Source organism: Pseudorca crassidens, chromosome 20 (genome assembly GCF_039906515.1).
Source record: "Pseudorca crassidens isolate mPseCra1 chromosome 20, mPseCra1.hap1, whole genome shotgun sequence".
Classification (NCBI taxonomy): domain Eukaryota; kingdom Metazoa; phylum Chordata; class Mammalia; order Artiodactyla; family Delphinidae; genus Pseudorca; species Pseudorca crassidens.
Window position 1 is genome coordinate 10,920,383 of NC_090315.1, and position 21,552 is coordinate 10,941,934.

The 21,552-nt window shown below is 52.5% G+C and overlaps 1 protein-coding gene across 1 annotated transcript; it reads right to left on the reverse strand.

Annotated features, from left to right (window-relative positions):
- Positions 1–239: 239 nt before the first annotated feature.
- Positions 240–20,777, reverse strand: MEIOSIN (meiosis initiator). Its single transcript, XM_067719754.1, has 14 exons — positions 20,707–20,777; positions 15,185–15,275; positions 9,536–9,647; positions 7,977–8,111; positions 6,849–7,094; positions 6,056–6,091; positions 5,766–5,874; positions 4,832–4,932; positions 4,192–4,347; positions 3,734–3,807; positions 2,592–2,756; positions 2,280–2,515; positions 1,375–1,464; positions 240–773 (listed from the first exon to the last, which is right to left on the reverse strand). The coding sequence occupies exons 1-14, from the start codon at positions 20,775–20,777 to the stop codon at positions 557–559; spliced, it is 1,839 nt and encodes a 612-aa protein (XP_067575855.1). The 3' UTR covers positions 240–556.
- Between the last annotated feature and the right edge of the window lie 775 nt (positions 20,778–21,552).

Here is a 21,552-nt window from a genome sequence, read left to right on the forward strand (position 1 = left end):
AAAAGCTCACCTTGAGACTCTGGCTTTCTGACCAGATGTTCTCGGGGGAACAGGGTTGGAGGTCAGATTTGTGGTGCTGCTTGGGAAGGTGCCTGCCGTGAGCAGAGCTGAGAAAGCAGGAGACCAGGGGCCCGGCCCTGTCTCTTGCTGGTAACAGTTTCCACTTTATTTAGTTAAAAACAATAAATAATCTATAAATAGAACTATAAATAGAACAGGGCCGGAGGCATAGAGTGAGGTACAACTGGGTGAAAGCATTTGATTCTGGGCTGGGCAAAGGACAGGCAGAGGGCAACTGCACCTCCTTGCATTTCATTTTTGGGGGTGGGGGTGGGGGGGTCCTTCCTCCCCACCTGCGGCTCCTCTGATAGGCCAGGCCAGGCTTGAAAGGGGCTGTGAGACGCCTGCTACCCCGGGCGGGAGAAGTTCTGGCTGCCCCGTATCAAGGCAAACGCACAAAGCACTGGGGTCAATAAATAGCCGCCTCCCAACTTGGGGGTGCCTGACTGAGGGGCTCTGCACTAGCGGCGGTGATGCCCAGGACGAGACAACCTCTTCACCACCGGCGCCTCGTTTCAGACCACGGCTGCAGGAGCTGCGAGGCAGTGGCGGAGGGAGTGAGGCTGCCCTCACGCGCGGTATAGCGGCGGCGGGCCTTCTCAGCCAGCAGCTGGTAGAAGGGCTTGGGGGTCTCCCAGTCCTCGTCCTCGCTGCTGGAGCTGACCTTCTTCACGATCCGGTTGTGCCGGCGACTGAACCTGCGCGCTTTGGTGCTGGGAGAGAGGTGGCAGGATGGGCAGGATTCCTCGGTCGCCTCCCGACCATCTCTGTCCCACCCTCAGTGCTCTGGCCCCAGCAGTGACCAGGGCCTGGGCTGAGGGGGCGTCCAGGGCTTTATTTGGCCCCAGCGGGGGAGCCACTGGCTCCCGTGAGGACCTGTCACCATCTGCACACGTGCACGTGTGTTTCCGGGGCCAGTTGCAAGCTGGGCAGGTGGAGAGCAGAGGGTTTCAGGGGGGACGGGGCATCAAGAGGGGAAGAGAAGAAGAAGACCAAGCGACAGGGAAGTTAAGACCCAGCTTTCTGCTCTGAGAAACTCCCTGTGGCAGAGAGGGCAAAGGAAATTTAGGGCAGTGGGGTCCAAATCCAGAATTAAGCTGTTTGCCCTTCGAAGTTACAGCCAGGGGTAGAGTGCCGCTCTGCTTCTGTCACCCCAACTCTTTCATAAGAGCTCGTGACACCCAAATCTCCTGCCCGAGGAAACTCCCAACCTGTTTCCTACATCACAGAGCTCAAGGCTCTGAAAATCAGAGCAGGATGAGAAGCAGGGGCCTCGCCTCTGCCACCCACACCTTCTGGGCAGGGGCTGCTCACCAATATGGTCTCCGCTCCTGCAGGGTCATCATCCGCCAGAGGTGGGCCAGCTCCTTGGTGGCAGTCGTGGATGCGGTCCCAGGGCAGGCTCTGGGGCAGGAGGGAGGAGGAGGTGAGGAGAGGCCTGTAGCCTCGCCTGGCTTGGGCGAAGGCCAACGGTGTGACCACACAAGGGTCCCTGGCCCTCTCAGAGCCACAGCTTTCCAAAGCTGAGAACTCGGATCTTTCCGTGTTGCCCTGAAAGATGCCTCCTTTCGCGCCCCCTGAAGGGAGCTGGACTAAATGGTGGTTGGAAAGGGGCCACCCCGTGTCCTGGGACCTGTATCCGCCGCTCCAATACCAGCACCACCTCTTCTCCACGGAGGCTGCAGACTGGCAAGATCGGTTCAGGGCTAGGTGCCTGATAGATCATGTCAAGTCGGCCCCAAGAACTTTTGCTTGAAATCTTAGAAACGAGGAGCACTCCTCCCACAGGGTTGCTGGGGCGGGAGACAGGACACGAGCCTGGAGCTCCTGCGGGAGAGCCTGCCCCAGCCCAGCCCAGCGTGATGGAGCACAAAGCCAACCCAGAGCGCGGAGTGGAGGGGGACAAGGAGCCCGGGCAGTGTCCCTTGAGCCCAAGGACCAACCACGTCTGAAGGTGGCTCCTCTTTTTTCAGGTTAATTTAATTATATTAATTAGTTCATTATATTAATTAATTCAAGCCAGTTAGTTTCCTATTTTTCCTAAGTCTGAGCTGAGTTTCACTGCTTGCAGTGCACGGGCCCTGACCAGTGCCACGGGGCCGGGGGAGGCCGGGAGAGCGTGGCTGAGGAATGTGTCGGCAGCAGTGGGTGGCCTGCTCTGCCGGTGGATGGACAGTGAGGTAGGGCCCCAATCAGGGCTGAAGAGGACGCCCTCCCACCTGATGTACTGCTTCCGGTTCATCCTGCAGAACATGATGAAGCCGTTGACACACTTCTTCTTCATCTGGGTGGGGCAGGGGGTTTGCTTGCTCTCATTGGGCTTCACAAGGCCCCTGCCCGCCCTGCCCTTCCTTCCGGCTGCGGGCAGGGCTGAGGCCCGCTGGGTGGGGGTCCACGTATAACTCTCATCCTCATCGCTGGAGGACTGCAGGCCCTCGAGGTCGGCCTGAACATCCTGGGTGGGAGACAGAGAGGTGACGGCAGGCAGGAGACGCGGACTGACCAGGCGGATGGCTTTCTGTCTCCCTCACCTCCTGCTGCCTCCACACCGAGTCTGTGTCCGTGTCCTCCGAGCTGGGGCTGCACAGCTCCTTGCTGTTCTCACACAGCGACAGGTAGCAGTGGTCCAGCGAGACCAAGGACTGGCACCGGCTGAGGGAGTCGGGAAGGTCTTCGGGGGCCTCAGGGGGTGTGTCCTGGGGGGTGAAGGAGAAAGTTGGGAGGAGACGGAGGGGGACAGTGCTGTCCCTTCATGGCCCCCACTCACTGCTTTCCTAGGAGGTCACACGAACATCATCACAAACAGCTCAGGCTCAAAACAGCCTCCAGATGCCTCCTCAGAAATTCAAGCTAAGTTTCCCCAGTTCCCACAGGGGGTTGGAGAGGAGGTGGATGGGGGTCTTCTGCCTCCTATTCTGGGGCACTCTCTCTCAATCCCATCAGTTTACCACCTTGCAAAGTAGCTGTGATGCCCCGGGCAAGTCTTAGCTCCTCTGAGCCTCAGTTTCATGCACAGATGGTGTCACTACACATCCTCTGCAAGGCCGAGAGGCACTTGGTGCAGTGGCTGCACTTCCAAGAGCTCCGCTAAAGGTGTCTATTTTTGTTTCTACAGCAGATTCAGCTATTCATTGAGGCAGGGGGCCACCTTCCCACACACTGGAGGGGGCCACACACTGGGGACCGGAGCTGGGGCTGCCCCTCTGGCAGTCAGACGTTGAACTGCTGGAGCAGACGGTGCTACAGAAATCAGCCCGGGGGCCTGGGAAGGAGGCTCTTTCCAACAGAGGATCCTGGGGGTCACCGGCTGTTTTCAATTTCCTCATCTGTCAAATGGGTTCACAAGAGAGCCTGACTCATAGAGCAGTCATAAAATTATGTGGGGTCTTTTCTGGGCACCTGGCAGCTTTCAGCTTTTATCCTTTGTGTCTGGTTCATTCTAAGGGCCCAGCACAGAGCAGGGCGCCTGGTGGCCAGCAGGGAGTGTTCAAAGGATGCGCAGGCAGGTGAGGGCACAGATGGTGGGTGAGTCTCTGGAAGGATGAGGAGAAGCATGATGGATGGACAGGTGAGTGGGGGAGGAGCTGAAAGGTCGAGGGGATGGATGAGTGGATCAAGCAGGTGGAGAGAAGGATGGACGTGTGTGTGGACAGATGCATGGGCAGACACCTACCTTCTTCTGTAGTCCCTCAAGCGTGCAGGCGGAAGGCGAAGACGCAGGATCTAAGAATACTTCTTCAAAGAGAGCTGTCGGGGGCGGGGAGGGAGGCCAGAGGGGTGGCTGGGGCGGGAACGCCTCTCTCAGGGCACCGTGCCTGTCCCGCCGCCCCTGCTAGCCGGAGTGCCCTTCTCTGGCTTTGGCTTTGGGATCTTCTGCCCCAAGTACAAATCCGGCTCACAGGCCAGCTCCCGTGGGGAACCACCAACCTGGGCAGAGTGAGTGGGTCCCTATTCCAGGCTCCTGGAGCCTTCCACGCGCCACGCTGGCCTGGGGCTGCTCCCCACCAGGCTGTGGGCTCCTTGAGGGCTGGGATGGGATTCATCCCTGGTTATCCAGCACTGCCAGCACAGGGCTGCACACTTGGTGGGTGTCACTGCAGGTGTTTTTTCTGAATGAACCAAGGTGCTCACCTTGGGTCAGGTGCTTGGCGCCATCCTCCAGGATCTGTTCTGGCTGCAGTTTCGCCGGGGAGCTGAAGAGGGAGGGGCTGAGCCCTAGGATCTCGCTCCGGTGGCCTGTCGCATTCCAGTTGTCAATCTGGGGAGTCCCCAAGGCGAGTGGGCTCCCTGAAAAGGAAATATCAGGCTCGAGGGTGTGTCAGAGGTTGCCCTCTTCCCCAGCACAGCAGCTGGCTTTGAGCAGATGGTGCCAGACACTGGGGAAAGGTGACTGTCAGTTCCTTGTGGTGAGTGCTTGGAAGAGGAAATTAAGAGGCACGGTGCCTGGCGTCTTGTTAGGAATGGCCAGGAAAAAAATCAATATCATGATGTGCCAGATCCAATAGACTGACTTTAGCTATCTGGAGCTCTGTGTTAAGAAAGATTCTGAGGCAGTGTCTGGGATCAACAGAAAGAGTAATGATTGATCAGCAACGTCTTCCATGGCAACTGATGGCTCAGGGACAGTGGGCAGGCTGTGTGTTGCCATCCCTGTGCTTAGCGGACATCCATCCCTTTCCCGCTCTCCCCCCTTCCACAGACATCCTCAGAAGGAAGGTACCAAGAAGACCCCACTCCAGGCTACAAGGAGGACAGACAGAGCTTCAGTCACCATGGGCGCTGCCCTTTGGGGTCCAGGCAGGAAGCCAAGGGTCAGCATCTGGGGACTCCTTGTCCACCTCCTCGCTGTAATCGCACAACACCAGCTTCTGCCTGCAAGAGAAGGAATTGAAGAGGCAGACCTGGAGTCCCGGGCTGGAGACACCGAGAGCCCTGGGGCGAGCCCTTTCCCCTTTGGGTGTCTCAGTGTCACCCACTGTGGACTAAGACAGGGATCTCTCCGTGCCGGCCGCTGGGGGGTGCCCGCCCTCAAGGAGCTTCAGGGCTTATAAGGAGAGGCCAGCTGTAATCAGAGCTGACTACACGGGGGCAGAGCTGTGATGGGGCTTTGAGGAGGACACAGAGGGTGGGCAGGGCAGGAGGGAGGACCGAGCTGAGCTAAGCTTAAAGGATGGGTAGTTTTCCAGGTGGACGAAGGGATCAAGCTTCCAGGAAGAGGGAACAAAGGGTGAGAAGCCCAGGGGGACACGGGCCTGGCTCCTGCAGGGAGTGGCAAATATTTGGTGGTGTTAAGGGTAAGGTTTGCAGTTGAGGAGCAGGAAAGGGGGCTGGCAAGGTGAGCTGGGACCAGAGAGGGTCTCAAATGCTAATTAAGATATCTGGGCTCTACCCAACAGGAGGGAATAGCTTAAAGCCAAAAACTGACATGATCAAGGTCTTGTGTGTTAGAAAAGCCATGCAGGTGACTACTGGGGACAGGGTAGAGGGCGGGACGGGAGGCAGGGAGAGGATGCGGCCCTGGTCAACACGTAGGAAGCAAGGCTTTCCCTCGAGCTCATGATGCCTGACGCAAAGCTAGGCCCTCAGAGGTGCTCACTCCACAGATACCAGCCGAGGGTGGTGATTGACCCCATTTCTCACCAAGCCTTAGCCAATCCCACCAAACGCCTCAGCTTCTTCCACTCACATCCCTGGGCTTCCCTTACCTGGGACGGGGCTGGGTCCTGTTGAGAAAATGGATCCTCTCAACCCGTTGCTGGGCCTCGAAGGCAGGGTAAGGCCCCGCATCCTGGGCACTGTTTTTGCAACAGCAGCCTACGGGGTGGGGGGGTGGCAAGTCAGGATGGTCACTCCTGTGTCTGGCCCAAATCCTGGGACTCACAGAGGCAGGGACGGAGAGGTGCTGGGGTATGCCACAGCCTATCCCTCCCCCCATCCCAGCCAAAACCTCAGGCTCTGGGGCCTCTGTGTGAGGTTTGGGGGCTCCCTGAATCACCTGCAGGTTTCTGGAATCCCACGGCCCTATCAGAAGCTGTAAGGAAGATAAAATCCTTAAGCAGAATGATGATGATGAAGATGATGAGAGCAAACAAGTATATAGTGCTCACCAAGGCAGCACGGTTTTAATCTTAAGTTTTACATACTACTCGGTAGCCCTTTACCAAAGGGTACGGTTTTTATAATACCCATTTACAGTTAAATAAACTGAGGCATTGAGATATCAAGTAACTGGCCCAAGGTCACAAGATTAGCTCAAGATCTGGGACACCCTCCTTCCCCAGGTGGGTCAGGCGCCTCCTTGGGGCTCCCACAGCTTCCTGGGCAACCCCAGGAAGTGAGAGCGTGGGATTTCTTCACTGGACTGTCACCGGCACCGCTCACGTGGCCTGGCCCAGAGGAGATGCTCTGGGAGGAAAGGCTAAAGGAACAGACAGAGGAATAGGATGACCTGAGGCCTCGCCTTCCAGTCGCGCCCGTACCTCCTGGGGGTGTCACACCTTTGCAAGCTGGCAAAGGGATGGGGACTCACAAGAGCGTTTGGCTGCTTCAAGTGAAGGAAGGCTCACGAGGCGGCCCTGCTCTTGCCTCCAGTTCTGTGACCCTGACCCCTGCTTACACCCCCAACAGAGCCTGAAGGGAAAAGGAAACTTGGAAAGAGGCTGCGACACAGCGTCTCTCTTGTCCATTGTAGAATCCCTGGCGACTAGGACTGTGCCTGGGACATCGAGGGTGCCTGACAAGTGGTATATAAACGAGTGGTTAAGTTAGTGGAGAGGAAAGACACCAACTTGAGATGTCACAGTGGACGCTGTTCTCAGCCATATGCAGCAGTGTCAGCCAGGATCTTCCTCCCTTTCTGTCACCTTGAGACGGGGATGACACAGCCTTGGGGTGACTGCAGGAGTCGAGGCATCTTGGAGGGGTGATGGTCGCCACCATGTTTCCTCCTCTCTGGTCTGGGGATGGGGTCACCTGCTTCTTAGGCTGGTCCAGGGCCAGACAGCGACGAGGGTTCTGGGCCCGGGTCTGGCGTTCTGGGAGAGCAGAGAGATGGCGTCAGACAGGGCTGGGGGCCTGACTGTCACCGGAGAGTGGCTGAGGTGGGGGTCTTTGCTCTGGGCCCAATAACCTGCTTCAAAGCTTTGTCTGGCCTGGTCACTCAGTCCTTCCCGGAGAGGCCCAGATCCTCAGTTAAAGACCACCTAGTCGGACACCCCCTTCCCCTGCCCACAAGTTAGAATCACCTTGCGAGCTCTGAAAATACTGATGCCCAGGTTCCACCCAGATCACTGAGGCCCGACTTTCTGGGTGTGAGGCACAGGTAATGGGCATTTTTAAAAGCACCCCAGTGATTCAGATGTGCAGCCAGAGCTGGAAATCATTGATTAGGTCCAACTCCCTTTTTAAGGACGTGGAAACGGAGGCTCGAAAAGGGGAAGGGACAGGTAGTGTTAGTAGCAAGGCTGAGGTGGGACCTGGGACACTTGCCTCCCTCACTGGGGTCCTTCTGTCACCCCACACTCCCTGCTGCCCTGGCCTGGGGATGGATGACTGGGCAGAGGGATGATAAATGCTGACAGCAGCTTCCATTCCTGGGCACTGGCCATGTGCCCCATCACTTAAGCACTGCTTGAGCGGCATGCGCCTGGCTCCTTATCTGAGGGCCACCCCGTGGCAGGCCCTCCAATTTCCAGACCAGGAAGCTGAGGCTCACAGGAGAAGAGTGACCCACCCCCAGGCCTCAGAGCTAGGAAGAGGAGGCACCACAGCTGAACCCAGGCACATCTGAATCCAGAGCCTTGTCAAGGGCTCAGGATTGCCGACTGGGCCTCCCGGGAGTGGGGACGGTCCTGGAGAAGGAGCCCCGCTCCCATCTAACCCCTGCACCCTCTTCTGTCCCCACTGACGGCTTGTACCTGATGCTTGGGCCGGCTTCTTCTTCCGAGGTTTCTGGCAGCCTCCCCAAAGATGGGACTCGTGAGAGTGTGGGGTGCTGGACGGGGTGGAGTGTCTCCACTTTGCTGGGCCTGCGGCCTGCTTCCAACCCAGCCCTGCGCAGGACGGAGAATGAGGCAGGTCAGATGCCCTCACCCTTATCCATCCTGAATGCTGCCTCTGGACAGCACTTCATGATGGACAGGGAGCAGGGAGGCTGCCACGGTCCCCAGACTGACTTTACAAATGGGGAAACTGAGGTCCCGGGAGGAGATGGGACCTGGCTGAGGTTGTGTAGCCAGGCGGCAGAAGTACAGGCGAGAACTCAGTTGTCCTCGGCTGAGAGGAAAGACAGACCCAGCACCTCCCAGGTGCTTCCCCGTCTTCCGCCTCCCAAATCAGTTCTTCCTCCAGCCTCCTCAAGGTGGTAGGGGCTCCAGCACCCACCCTGGGTGGCCTGGGGCCTCTCAACTCTTCCTCATTAACGTCTCCCAAGGACTTCCCTGGCGGTCCAGTGGTTAAGACTCTGCACTCCCAAGGCTGGAGGTATGGGTTCGACCCCTGGTCGGGGAACTAAGATCCCGCATGCTGTGCGGCATGGCCAAAAAAAAATACTCCCAAATTTACCTACTTCTGTCTACACCCTCAGCTACGGTGCTACATTGGCCTCATCATCTCCCATCCAGATCACCCCTAAAAGTATCTTCACTCATCTCCCCCACTCCAGCTTCTTACTTAATATCAAGTCCCCACGCTAGATGTCAGGCACCTCTTCCTCAAAGAAACTCTGATCATGGCTTTCCTCTGGTTTAAAGGCCTTCAGTCATTCTCATCTTCTTCATCTCCCTCCTCCGCCAGGCGCTTGAGGCCCTTCAGAATCTCGTCCCTGCCTCATCTTCTACCCCTCTTGCCCGTGTATTCCTCCCACCAGTAACTACAGCAGCCGGCACACACGGCATGGGATGACTGGCTTGTTCCAGGCGCCGTGTTACAGAACCCTTTACATGTATTAACTCATTAAATCCTCACAACAAACACAGAAAGGGGGTATGGGTCCATTTTGCAGGTGAGGAAACTGAGGCACAGAGCAGTGTAGGTCACCCGCAGGTTTCTGGAATCCCACGTCCCTATCAGAAGCTGATAGGACTGTGCCTGAGTTGGGACCTGGCTCAGGAGTCTGCGCACATCATCTGGGTGCTACACAACCCCTCCAGTCATACCCAACTGCTTGCCTGTCCCCGGACGTCCCACAGGTGTCTTCTCGTGCCTTCAGACTCTTGTTCACCTTGTTTCTTCTGCCTGGCATGGTTCCCCCTTCCCTGTCCTCGAAGGCCCAGCTCCGAGGCCCCTCCCACCACAGTCTTCCCAGACACCCTCCTCTGGGGTCACAGCACTTTGGACATCCCTCTGACTTGTCCCGTGAGACAGGCTGTGAGATCCAGGAAGGACTGGACCAGTCTAAGTCACTCAGCGTCCCTGACAGCCAGGACAATGCTTGGCACGTAGCAGGCGCTGGGAAACGTTGGCTGAACTTACTTACCCCCCAGTCCACCGTTCCCATCGGTGGTGTGGAATTCGAGCAAGGCCTTGGCCGTATCGATTTTTCTCTGGAGGTAGTGAATGTAGTACAGGACGTGCAGCAGAATCTCCTTCTGCCCCCAAAAGAAAGACAGGGTTGAGCAGGGGCCTGAGATGATGTGAGGCTGCTGGGGACCGGGGACCCTGCCCCAACAATCCCCCCATTGGCAGAGAGGTTCCTATTCTGCTCTTTAGTCCTCACTGTGGCCCAGTAAGCCGGCGGTTACAGCTAAGGAAACGGAGGCCCAGAGCGTTAAAGGGACTTGCTGGGTTACAGAGAGGAAGTGGCAGAGCTGGGATCTGAACCCAGGCCTGCTCACCTCCTGGTCCAGTTTTGGGGACACACACTGCTCAGCTTCCCACCCCTGGCCCTTGGCACACGCAAAGCCCTCCTCTTCTCCCCACAGACTCCCTCCCTGGCTTCTCCTCCTTTGAGCCTCAGCACAGTGTTCTCCCCTTCTGGAAGCTTTCCTGCCCTCCTGACCCCTCACCCAGGCTGGGTCAGATGTCCCTCCTCTGCATTCTTGTAAAACCCTGGGCCTGTTTCCACCAAGGCACTTGCCACAGTGTTTTATAATTATCTGTTTAGGTATCATTCTCTCCCATTGACCTTGAACTGGCTGAGGGTAGAGACTGTAGCTAATTGATTTCTGGATCCCAAGCACACAGAATCGAGAGGTGACTTAGTCAGTTATCACTGAAGGAACGCCTCTTCCCCACAGCATCAGCGGGCATCCCCCAACCGGCCACCAGATACCTGCTGGGCCGGTATTGGAGACACTAAGCTAAAAAAGATACTACCCACTAAGAGCCATGTGGAGGGGTGAACTAGACATACTTTTGTTTGCCTTCATGGAACTTACAATCCAGGGAGGGCAGCGGACCTTAATAAACTCATAATTCATAAAAAATGATCAAGTGTGTGATAAGCATTATGAATAAAAGAGCATAACAGGTGACTCTGAAATTAGACTTGGGTGTCCAGAAAGGCCTCTCTGAAGTGGCAGCATTTAAACTGAAGACTGAAAGGAGTTAGCCTGGTGAAGGAAGAACACCCATAAATATTTTTTGGATTGAACTGGATCCCCAGAATAACAACAAAACCGTTAGCAGGAATCTTCCAACCCCAAATCAGGAAACATGGTCTGGGGGGGTGGGGGATACATTGGGAGACTGGGACTGACATATACACACTACTATATATAAAGTAGATAACTAATAAGGACCAACTGTATAGCACAGGGGACTCTACTCAACGCTCTGTAATGGCCTTTATGGGAAAAGAATCTAAAAGAGTGGATATATGTATATGTATAACTGATTCACTGTGCTGTACAGCAGAAACTAACGCAACATTGTAAATCAACTATACTCCAATAAAAATTAATTTTAAAAAAGGATGGTCTCATGAGGTGACTTATGTGAAATCGTTCCATAAAATATAATACAGTCACTGAACTTATTTAACCTGATCCAGGGAAGGAAGCTATAATCTAACTAAGGAATAACGTGACACAGCCAAGAGATTATTGGTTTGGGGCCTGGCTCCAACCTGCCACTTACTGGCTGTGCACTGGGAGCGGGTCATTTTACTTCTCTGGGCCTCGGTTTTCTCATCTGTGCAATGGTAACGAGGATATTCATTCAGCCTCAGAGGATTATCATTAGGACGAAATAAATTAGTGTGTGTGAAATCGCCCAGCACAGAGCCTGATAAATCAGTTGTCCAATAAATGCTTAGTTGATATCTGGATGAGAAAGAACACCTTCATCGGCTTCTCAAGGGATTAAATAGAAACCTTTGGGGGCTTCCCTGGTGGCACAGTGGTTGAGAATCCGCCTGCCAATGCAGGGGACACGGGTTCGAGCCCTGGTCCGGGAAGATCCCAAGTGCCACGGAGCAGCTAAGCCCGTGTGTCACAACTACTGAGCCTGTGCTCTAGCGCCCGCGACCCACAACTACAGAGCCTGTGACCCACAACTCCTGAGCCCGCGACCCACACTACTGAGCCCGCGTGCTGCAACTACTGAAGCCCACGTGCCTAGAGCCCGTGCTCCACAATGAGAGAAGCCACCACAATGAGAAGCCCGCTCACCGCAACGAAGAGTAGCCCTGCTCTCCCCAAGTAGAGAAAGCCTGTGCACAGCAACGAAGACCCAATGCAGCCAAGAATAAATAAATAAAATAAATTTACTAAAAAAAAAAAAAAAAAGACCTTTTCTATCTTTGTATAGATAGACCATGAGTTTTTCAAAAGCAAATCCTGTCTTTTTAGCTTAGTATCTCCAACACCAGGCTTGGCACATGGTGGGCATTCACTAAGCTAATTCTCTGTAAACTGTAAAGCAATATAAAGTGTCACTTATTATTACTAGCACAAAGATTTTATGCAGAAGGCAACTGGGCATCAACTCAGATTTCAGGACAGAAAGAAAGCTTGGTAATTGAAACTTTGGGAAGGTTAGCTCAGGGGCTACACCAGAGGTTCAAATCCCAGAGACTTCCTGAAGGTAAGATCGATGCAAACTATAACTGTCTCAACAGAGGGAAATTCATTCATTCATTCATTCAGCAAACATCTATCGAGCATCGAGTGACAGAGTGGTGGAGGGTGTGGGCCTTTGGAATGAGACACATCTGACTCACTCTGCCATTAGCCAGCTGTGCCTCTCTGGACAATATGACCCCTCTGTGCTCCTGTTTCCTCGAACCAAAAAATGAGCATACTCATACTCATCTCACAAGCCTTGCGGGGAGGATTAAATGAGAAAATGTAGGGATTTCCCTGGCAGTCCGGGGGTTAAGACTCCAGCACTTCCACTGCAGGGGGCGCGGGTTCCATCTCTGGTTGGGGAACTGAGATCCTGCATGCCTCATGCCATGGCCAATAAATAAATAAAGTAGCCATCTCAAAAAAAAAAAAGAGAGAGAGAGAAAATGTATCTAAGAAGCTTGGCATCCACTGTCTGACACATAGAACTCTCAGTCAATGGGGAGCAACTGTTATTGTTATCTGCCCTGGGGTGCTGGGGACAGAGATTCATCTATTATGGTTTTTACCTTTGCAGAACCCTTCATCTAAAGGGAGTCAGAGAGGGACTTCCCTGGTGGCGCAGTGGTTAAGAATCCACCTGTCAATGGAGGGGACACGGGTTCGAGCCCTGGCCCAGGAAGACCCCACATGCCGCGGAGCAACTAAGCCCGCAAGCCACAACTACTAAGCCCGCACGCCACAACTACTGAAGCTCACGTGCCTAAAGCCCATGCTCCGCAACAAGAGAAGCCACTGCAATGAGAAGCCCGCGCACTGCAACGAAGAGTAGCCCCCGTTCGCTGCAACTAGAGAAAGCCCACGCGCAGCAACAAAGACCCAATGCAGCCAAAAATAAAATAAGATAAAGGGAATCAGAGAAATGGAAACAATCACAGTAATGTGCAGAGGGCTGTGATGGTCAGAGGGATGGGAAGCCACGGACCACATGGGGCAGGGGCACTTAATCAGCCAGGATGGTGAGGAAGGATACCACGGACCTAAGCTGAAGCCTAAATCTCAAACACGGGCAAAACAACGCATAATAGCTCCCACGGTTTATTCAGCAGTGGACTGAGCACGTCACACAGCCCTTGGACGAGCTGTGATGATGCATGTCAGGCAGGCTGGGGACTGAGTGGGACACTGGTTGTACATGGAGCCGGGGGCCCAGGAATGAATTTAAGGGAGGATGAAGACGGGGAAGAAGTGGGATTATTAAGACAGCAGAGAATCAATGGTAAAGAAAGTGGGCTGAGGCCTGGGGAGGATTCCACGAAGAGATGTGGTCATCTAGTCAGTGATGAAATGCTGCCTGTGCCCTGACTCAACTGTCATTCCTCCAGGGCAGAGGCTGTGTCCCAATCATCTCTGCCTTGCCCGACAAGAACTCATAGTGCCTACGCACACCAGATACTCAAATGTTGGAGGACAGAGGGCAAAATCCCCCAGATATTTTTTGAGCACTGTGGTGCTCTGCATAATGCCTCCCCCAAAGGCATCCACGTCCTAGTCCCCGGGACCTGTGAATATGTTGCCATGTGTGACAAAGGGGACTTTGCAGATGTGATGAAGTTAAGGATCTTGAGATGGGGAGGTTATTCTGGATTGTCTGAGTGGGCCCAGTGTAATCACAAGCGTCCTTATGAGCAGGAGGTTGGAGGGTCAAAGGCAGAGAAGGCGAATGACGACAAAAGCAGAGGTAGAGGAGAGACTAGAAGATGCTACGCTGCTGGCTTGGAAGGGGCTGTGAGCCAAGGACCATAGGCGGCCTCTAGAAGTTGGCAGAGGGAGAGGAAATGGATGCTCCCCTGGACCCTCCTGCTGACACCGTGACTTTAGTCCAGTGGGACTGATTTAGGATTTCTGACCTCAGCACTCTGAGAGAACAAAGTTGTGTTGTTTTAAGCCACTAAGTTTGTGGTAATCTATTAGAGCAGCCACAGGAAACTGATACAAGCACCTACAATTGAGAGGGATTTAGGAGAGACAAGCAGCGTGATCTGGTGATGGATGGGCTGTGGCTGGCAGGGAGAAGGATAGGGTTAGGGTCGGGCAAATCTCTCCCAAACACCCGCTGCGCTGAACCTCTCTGAAGGCAAGTATAACATTCTAGGTTGGATCAGTTATTGTGCGTTCAAATCTTCCTCTTTTTTTTCTTTCTGGCCGTGCCACACAGCTTGCAGGGTCCCAGTTCCCTGAACCAGGGATCGAACCCGGGCCCCAGCAGTGGAAGCACCAAGTCCTAACCACTGGACCACCTGGGAAGTCCCTAAATCTTTATCTTCTTGACCAGATTCTAAGTTCTCAGAGGAGGAGGGCTGGGTTTCAAATTTCTTTGCTTCCCCTTGTTGCCGGCAGAACAGCTTCTGACATCTGACAATCTTTCCATAAATGGCTGATGAATGAATGAATGAGGGACTGAATGAGAGAAACTATAGCAAGAAAACATCACACCAAACCTTCCAGATCTCTGAGTCTCATATTAAGTTGTTCGTCCTGGGAGCAAGTGTTAGCTCAGCACTATAGACATTTATTGAGTGGCCACTGGGGAGGCACCGAGAAGCTTTATCCCTACCTCATGGAGACGATCCCCACAAAGTCACAAAAGAAGGCACCCGGAAAGGGAACCGACATTTATTCAGGCCCTGTCACGGCTATCATGTCACTTTGGTCTCACAATATCGCTGAGTAGGAGGAGTTATTTTTTTCTTGTTTTATAGCTGGGAAACCTGAGGCTTGAGAGGCTGATAACCTGAGCGAGCTGCCCAGAGTTCTGCAGGTGTGGGGCTGGAGGGCTCAAATGCAGGCTGCGTGACCCCCAGAGGGATGACCTTGACCCGGCACCTTGCCTATTTTTCCCCTCCCAATTCCCCCTGCCTCCTTTGCAGGAAAGAATCCCCCAGGCTTCTAGTCATGGGATCACAGACTCCCAGAAATTCCCAGTCAGGACCATTGCCATGTCAGTGCTGTCACTGGGTGGGTCTGTCTAGGTTTCCTAGGACAAGGGAGGTCAACCCGATCACTGATATGTTCAGATCTGCCTCCCAAATCCACCTCATCTCCTTCAGCCCCCTTACCTTGGTGAACTTCTTGGTACTGGTCCTCAGGGCTACAGGTAGCAGCAATGCCAGCTCTTGCAGTTTGTTGGTGTGGTTTTTACTCGCCCTCCTGTTTTGGGGCAAGAGCTGGTGTGGGTTAGGACATCCGAAATGGAATTTGGCATCTGACCCCCCAGACCGCTTGTCTCAGTGTTCCCCAGCTCAGAGAAGCTCCCTGCCCCAGGCACCCAAGACAGAAGCCTGGGCATTGTCTGCACTGCTCGCTCTCCCCCATCCCCTGGTCCAATCAGTCACCAAATCTTGCCCATTCCTCCTCCAATCCCTTCTCTCCATCCCCTCGCTCCTGCCCTAGTCCATGTGCTGACATAGTTCTCCCAGCCTTCCATCTGGCTTCCTCCAAGCCACACTCTCTACAAGAGTCACGGTGATCTTTCTGAAACACAAACCTGCCTATGGTTTTCTCATCTGTGCAAAAGGAATGAGGATATTCTTTCAGAGGCAGAGGGCTACCAATAGGACTGAATACATCAGTTACTTAATAAGCACTTCAAACCTCTCAATGCCATCCCATTATGAAGGATCAAGTTTAAACCCTTACTTAACATGGCTTATAATGCCCCCCATGGCCTGGCCCGCCTGACCCTTCTGGTCTCATCTCTTACTTCCTTTCGTTCTCTCCCGTCAATGGACCCCAACTCCACAGGCCAGGTGAGGTATCTCTGCTCAGGTCCCCCTGCCCCTGTGCTCATGCATCTCTGGTCCCTGCAGTTGGGGGAGAGCTGAGTAGGGGGCACCGCTGTATCTCCAGCACCTAGAACAGGGTCTGGCACACTGCGGGAAGTCATCGCCTATTTGCTGAATGATTGAATAAATAAGGGCATGAAAGAAGTTGACTCCTGAGCAGATGCAGAACTTCCAGGATCTAATCCCTGAATCCATAATTCATAATATATCCATGTACGCACACCTGTACCCCTCTCTCCTGACGGATGGAGACACAAAGACGTTGGAGTCTCTCTCCCAAATTACACACCGCTGCCACTACTCCTGCTACTTCTTTGGGAAGGCCCAAACACCTCGTCTCCACCAAACCTTATCTCACCTTCCTTCAGGGCCTGATTCAACTGCCACCGGAGGAAGCCTCCCCCAACCTCCCTTGTTTTTCTCCCCGACTCTGAATGTCCACAACACTTTGTGTCACCTGCAGCACTGCCCAGCCCAAAACACTTCCTTGATTACAGATGTATCTTTGGTTCCTACTCAGACCCACGAACTGGCACCCCCTCTTTGCCAGGCCCTGTGCTGGACACTGTGGAAAGGGAGAGGAATCACTGTCCTGCCCTCGAGGACATGGGGGAGCAGTGTGGGAGACACTTATCTCCCTAACCCAACTCTGAAGTCCTGAAAGAATCGTTCTCGCTCATTCATTCAGCAATTACTTATTAAGCCCCTACTATGTGCCAGGAAGTGTGATCGGTGACAGGGACAGAAGACTATAAAACAACTACAGCCCCTTCTAGAGCCTACAATGCAGTCGGGGATAAAGTCATTCATCAAATTGTCACACAAATAAACATAAAATGGCAACTAGGACCAGAACCAGCTGTATAATTTGCTGGGGGTGGGGGCATTGCAAATGAAACTGTGGGTCCCCTTGTTCAGAAATTAAGAATTCTGGGAATTCCCTGGTGGTCCAGTGGTTAGGACGCCGCACTTTCACTGCTGAGGACCCGGCTTCAGTCCCTGGTCCGGGAACTAAAATCCCGCAAGCCGCACGGCCTGGCCAAAAAAAAAAGTGATGAATTTCAAGATGGTGAGAGCAGAGCATTAAACCAAGCATTGGGCTCTTCTAAGCTCAGGGCTCTGTGACTGCATGAATCACATGTCCCTCCTGGGGACAAAGGAGAGGTGCTGCTCGGTGTTATGGAAACTTGTGATAGGTGGTTTTGATCTAACCTATGAGGTTTTTCCAGAGGAAGGAAACCTGGCCAGAAGCTGCTCTGAAGGATGAGTGGAGCTGCAGCAGTGGAGGGGGAGAGGGAATGTTTCAGACAGAGGGAGCATGGAGAAGTCAGAGGAAATAAAGCTGAAGTGTCTGGAGCACAGAAAGCAAGGAGTCCTGTGGGGTGAGATGAGGCTGGAGGACGAGGTAGGGGCCAGATGACGCAGGGTCTTATGGGTCTTACAGGCTCACAGTATGAAGTTTTGCCTTTATCTGAAGCCCAACGAGAAGCATTAACGTGTTTTCTGCAGGGGATGGCATTTCTAGTGCACCCTCCCAGAACCACCACGAGTACAGGAGACTATACGTATTAGTCAGCTGAATGAAGGAATGAAAGAAAAGCGAAACCACCAATTGGTCTCTAGTTCTTTCCTGATGGAAACCATAATTTCGAGGGGCAAGGGTGGGTGCTGGGTTTCTGTCCGTGGAGAAACACTGCGTAGGCTAACCTCTAACGTCTTGCCTGGCCCTGATATTTATTTTCTGCATGCAACTTTCCTGCTGTTCTAGAGGACTCCCTAGAAACTCCAAAGAGAAACAGCACAGAAAGCCAGGAAGAAAAAGTATCCAGGTCTATTTAAGTTCAAGGTGCTATTTGACCATGTTTGAGAAAAAGGGTTTCATATCAACTAGTCCCTGGGTGTTTCCTCTGGGTTTTGCAAAGCACTGAGCGAGCCTTCTGCACAAACACAGGAGTTCCAGGGGAAAAAAAAAAAAAAATTGGAGGGAGAAGAAGGGTGACTAGGAAATGCAAAATCTTGGCCGCTCTTGGGCAGCGGTCCTGAAGAGGTGTGACCTGGGGCTCTGCTCACAGGGGCCTCAGGGAACTGGGCACTCGCTCTCAAGGCTGCTCCTTTCCTGGCTGGATGGTTTTGGTTTCAGCCAAGTTCTTTCCTCAGAGTCTGTTTAATTTTCACCCACTAATCCCAGCTCTGCCCTCTGATTCTGTGGGGAACAGGCCAGCTCCGGCCACATGGGTCTTTTTCTGCTTCTTTCAACTGCCAAGTTTATTTCTGCCTTAGGGCCTTTACCATTGCCTCCACCTGGAATGTTCTTTTGCCCCGATTTTTACACGGCTGATTTCTTGCCATTCCGCGCTTAGCTTAAATGTAATCTCCCTAGAGGCCTTTCCTGACTACCTGATCTAAATAAGCACATTCTTGGTCACATCCCCATATCCTTTATCAGCATCTGAAATCTTTCTTGCTTTCTTCCTTCCCTTCCTTCTTTCCTTCCTTCCTCCCTCCCTCCCTTCCTTCCTTCCTCTCCTTCTCTCTCTCTCTCTCTTTCTTTCTTATAAATATAAACATAAGGAGAGGGATTTTTGTCTCTTTTTTTTTTTTTGCAGTACGCAGGCCTCCCACCGCCGTGGCCTCTCCCGCCGCGGAGCACAGGCTCCGGATGCTCAGGCCCAGCGGCCATGGCTCACGGGCCCAGCCGCTCCACGGCACAAACCCGCGTCCCCCGCATCGGCAGATGGACTCCCAACCACTGAGCCACCAGGGAATCCCTGTCTCTTTTATTTATTGTTATATCCCGGACTGACTTATCCATCAGGTAGCGTAAGCACAGTGCCTAGGGCTGGTGCTACTTTTAGGGGCTTTGCGAATGTTTTAATTTCTTTTAAAACCAGAAGAGAAATAAATGAATATAATTCAACTTGGATTATATTCATATTTATACCAGTGCTGTCATAAACTATAATTTTTAATGTGTTTTTAAAAATATTTTATTTATTTATTTGGTTGCTCTGGGTCTTTTGTGGCACGTGGTCTCCTTAGTTGCAGCTTGCCAGCTCCTTAGTTGTGGCATGCAAACTCTTAGTTGCGGCCTGTGGGATCTAGTTCCCTGACCAGCGATTGAACCCAGGTCCACTGCATTGGGAGCACAGAGCCTTAACCACTGCACCACCAGGGAAGTCCCTTAATGTGTTTTTAATGCAGGAGCTGGAAGAAGCCTTAATCAAGAGCCAGTCCAAATTTCTCACATTAGCTATGGGAAAACCAAGGCCCAGACCCTAATTTGCTTTAACATGTGCAGGAACTTAAGAGTAGGAGCTGTCCCGAAGTGGGACAAAGCAGGGGGCAGTCCCAAGAAGCAGCATAATAGTTGGTTACAAGGTTCAGCTTTTGAAGCAAACAGATCTGGTTGAAATCCCAGCTCTGCCACTTGCTGTGTGACTTTGGGCAAGTGCTTTCATCTCTCTGAGCCTGTTTATAATTCATTTACAAAATGGAGGTGGCTGGAAAGTGTGATCTTGTCCAGAAGGTGTTTAGCACATAGGGAGCGCTCACGAAATGTTAGTTCAAGACAGAAGGTAGACAGTCATTTGTTGGAACGATTTAGGGATAAGGGATGTTGGAGAATGGGGTGGGGGTATTGTACTGGATGACTACTGTTGATAAAACTGTTGTTTTTGGTTGACCGACATCCAATTCCTCCCTTTTCTGGTAATAGTTTCCTTTGGGGAATGATCCCTCCCCACTCTCAGTCCATATGGTTCAGAGAAGCTGACCCCAACCTCCCCTTCCACTAGGGAGCACTGAAGCAAGGTCTAGCCAAGAAGTCAAGTGATTGATTCAGGACTGCGGTTGTAACCTAGGCTTGACCAATCAGAGTCAACGGATCTTGGAAAGAGACTCTCTGCTAGGCTTGTCAAGTTGGCAGGATATGGACCTGGAGTGGCTGGGAGCCATCTTGCCCTCACAAATGGAGAGCCAACACAGACAAGAGCAGAGCAAAGAGAGGCAGATTCCTGGCCATATCATTTAACTCCTCAACTAGAACCAGCCAAGCCTGATGCCCCGGAATTTTTTGTTTAAAGGATCCAATAAATCCCCTTTTACGCGTAAGCCAGTTTTAGCTAGGTTTCTGTTAATTGCAACTAAGAGAGACCCCACATCTAGAAAGGGGGGAAAGAGAATGCATTGTTGGTGACCTCTGGAATTCCAGGAGGAAAAGGCAAGCGAGAGAGGCATTCTTCATTTTCTTCATTTGCCCCTTGTGAGCACAGTACCTAAGTAGAGAACCTGAACAAAGCAGACACTTATTTTTGGAGTTAATAAATGAAGACATAGGTGGGCGGGAAGTCACTGGGGAAGACAGTGGGGAATAAGATGAACTCTGGCTCTCTTCTTTATCCAGACTTTGGAGGAAGGGAGAAATCTGATCCAACCCTCAATCTGCTAGGAAAATCCCCTCTGTACGATTCCTGACACTTGGTAGGTGCTTGATGGCAAAATGAATATGTGAATTAAAGAAAGGAAGGAAGGGCATTTAAGAAAATCAGGATGTCAAAACCTGCAAGGGCTTAGAGATGATCTTTGCCAACTACCTCAGAGTTCTCTCATCTTGAAATGGCGGTAATATTCGCACCTACTTCCTCGTGGAGTTGTTGTAAGGATTAAAGGATTTTATACAAACAAAAGCCTTAGCAAAAAGTCTGGCAAACTAGTAAATGCTCAGTAAACACTACTGTTACTATTATTCAACCAGAGTGGCTGGAGCTGTGAGGGAGGTGGGCCGGGGGAACACTTACCTGTTCCTGGGACCCAGGAAGTTGGTCCTGGGCTGTTCAGGGAAACACAAGTGCTTGCTAGAATTCCACATCTGCAAAGAGGGGAAAAGAAAGAATTATTAGTGACCTCTGGGATTCCAGGAGGAATGCACAGCTTGATGGGCAGCCTCATTTCCCCCATCATACTCCTTTGAGCACTCAGAGATCCCAAAATAAGTCCCCAGTCCCCATAAACACAGGTCAAGAGACCAAATTAAAATGACCAAACTCTGAACTGAAGTCCATGAATCTCAAATTGCAAATTGGGGCCCGTAAATCACGATCCAGACCTAAAACTAAAAGGAGCAGATTCCCAAACTTTGACTTCAGAACTTCAGTCTTAACAGTGAAATGTCAGATCCTGCAATGGGAACCACATCTGAAAACTGTGGCTTGAGATCTCTAAACTGTGATATTAAGGTACTAAAACTATGTCTTTAAACTCCTAAAGTGAGGACCTAGAACATAAAAAGGAGCCCTTCCCAAACCTAAACGCCCTAAATTCTAATACTGAGATGCTCTAGACCCCCAAACTGTTAATTTCTGATCTCCAAATATGAACCCAATCCTAGTATTAAGAACACAGACCAGGGCTTCCCTGGTGGCTCAGTGGTTAAGAATCCGCCTGCCAGTGCAGGGGACACGGGTTCAAGCCCTGGTCTGGGAAGATCCCACATGCCCTGGAGCAACTAAGCCCGTGAGCCACAACTACTGCAGCCCGCACGCCTAGAGCCCGTGCTCCGCAACAAGAGAGGCCACTACAATGAGAAGCCCACGCACCGCAACGGAGAGTAGCCCCCGCTCCCCGCAACTAGAGAAAGCCCACGT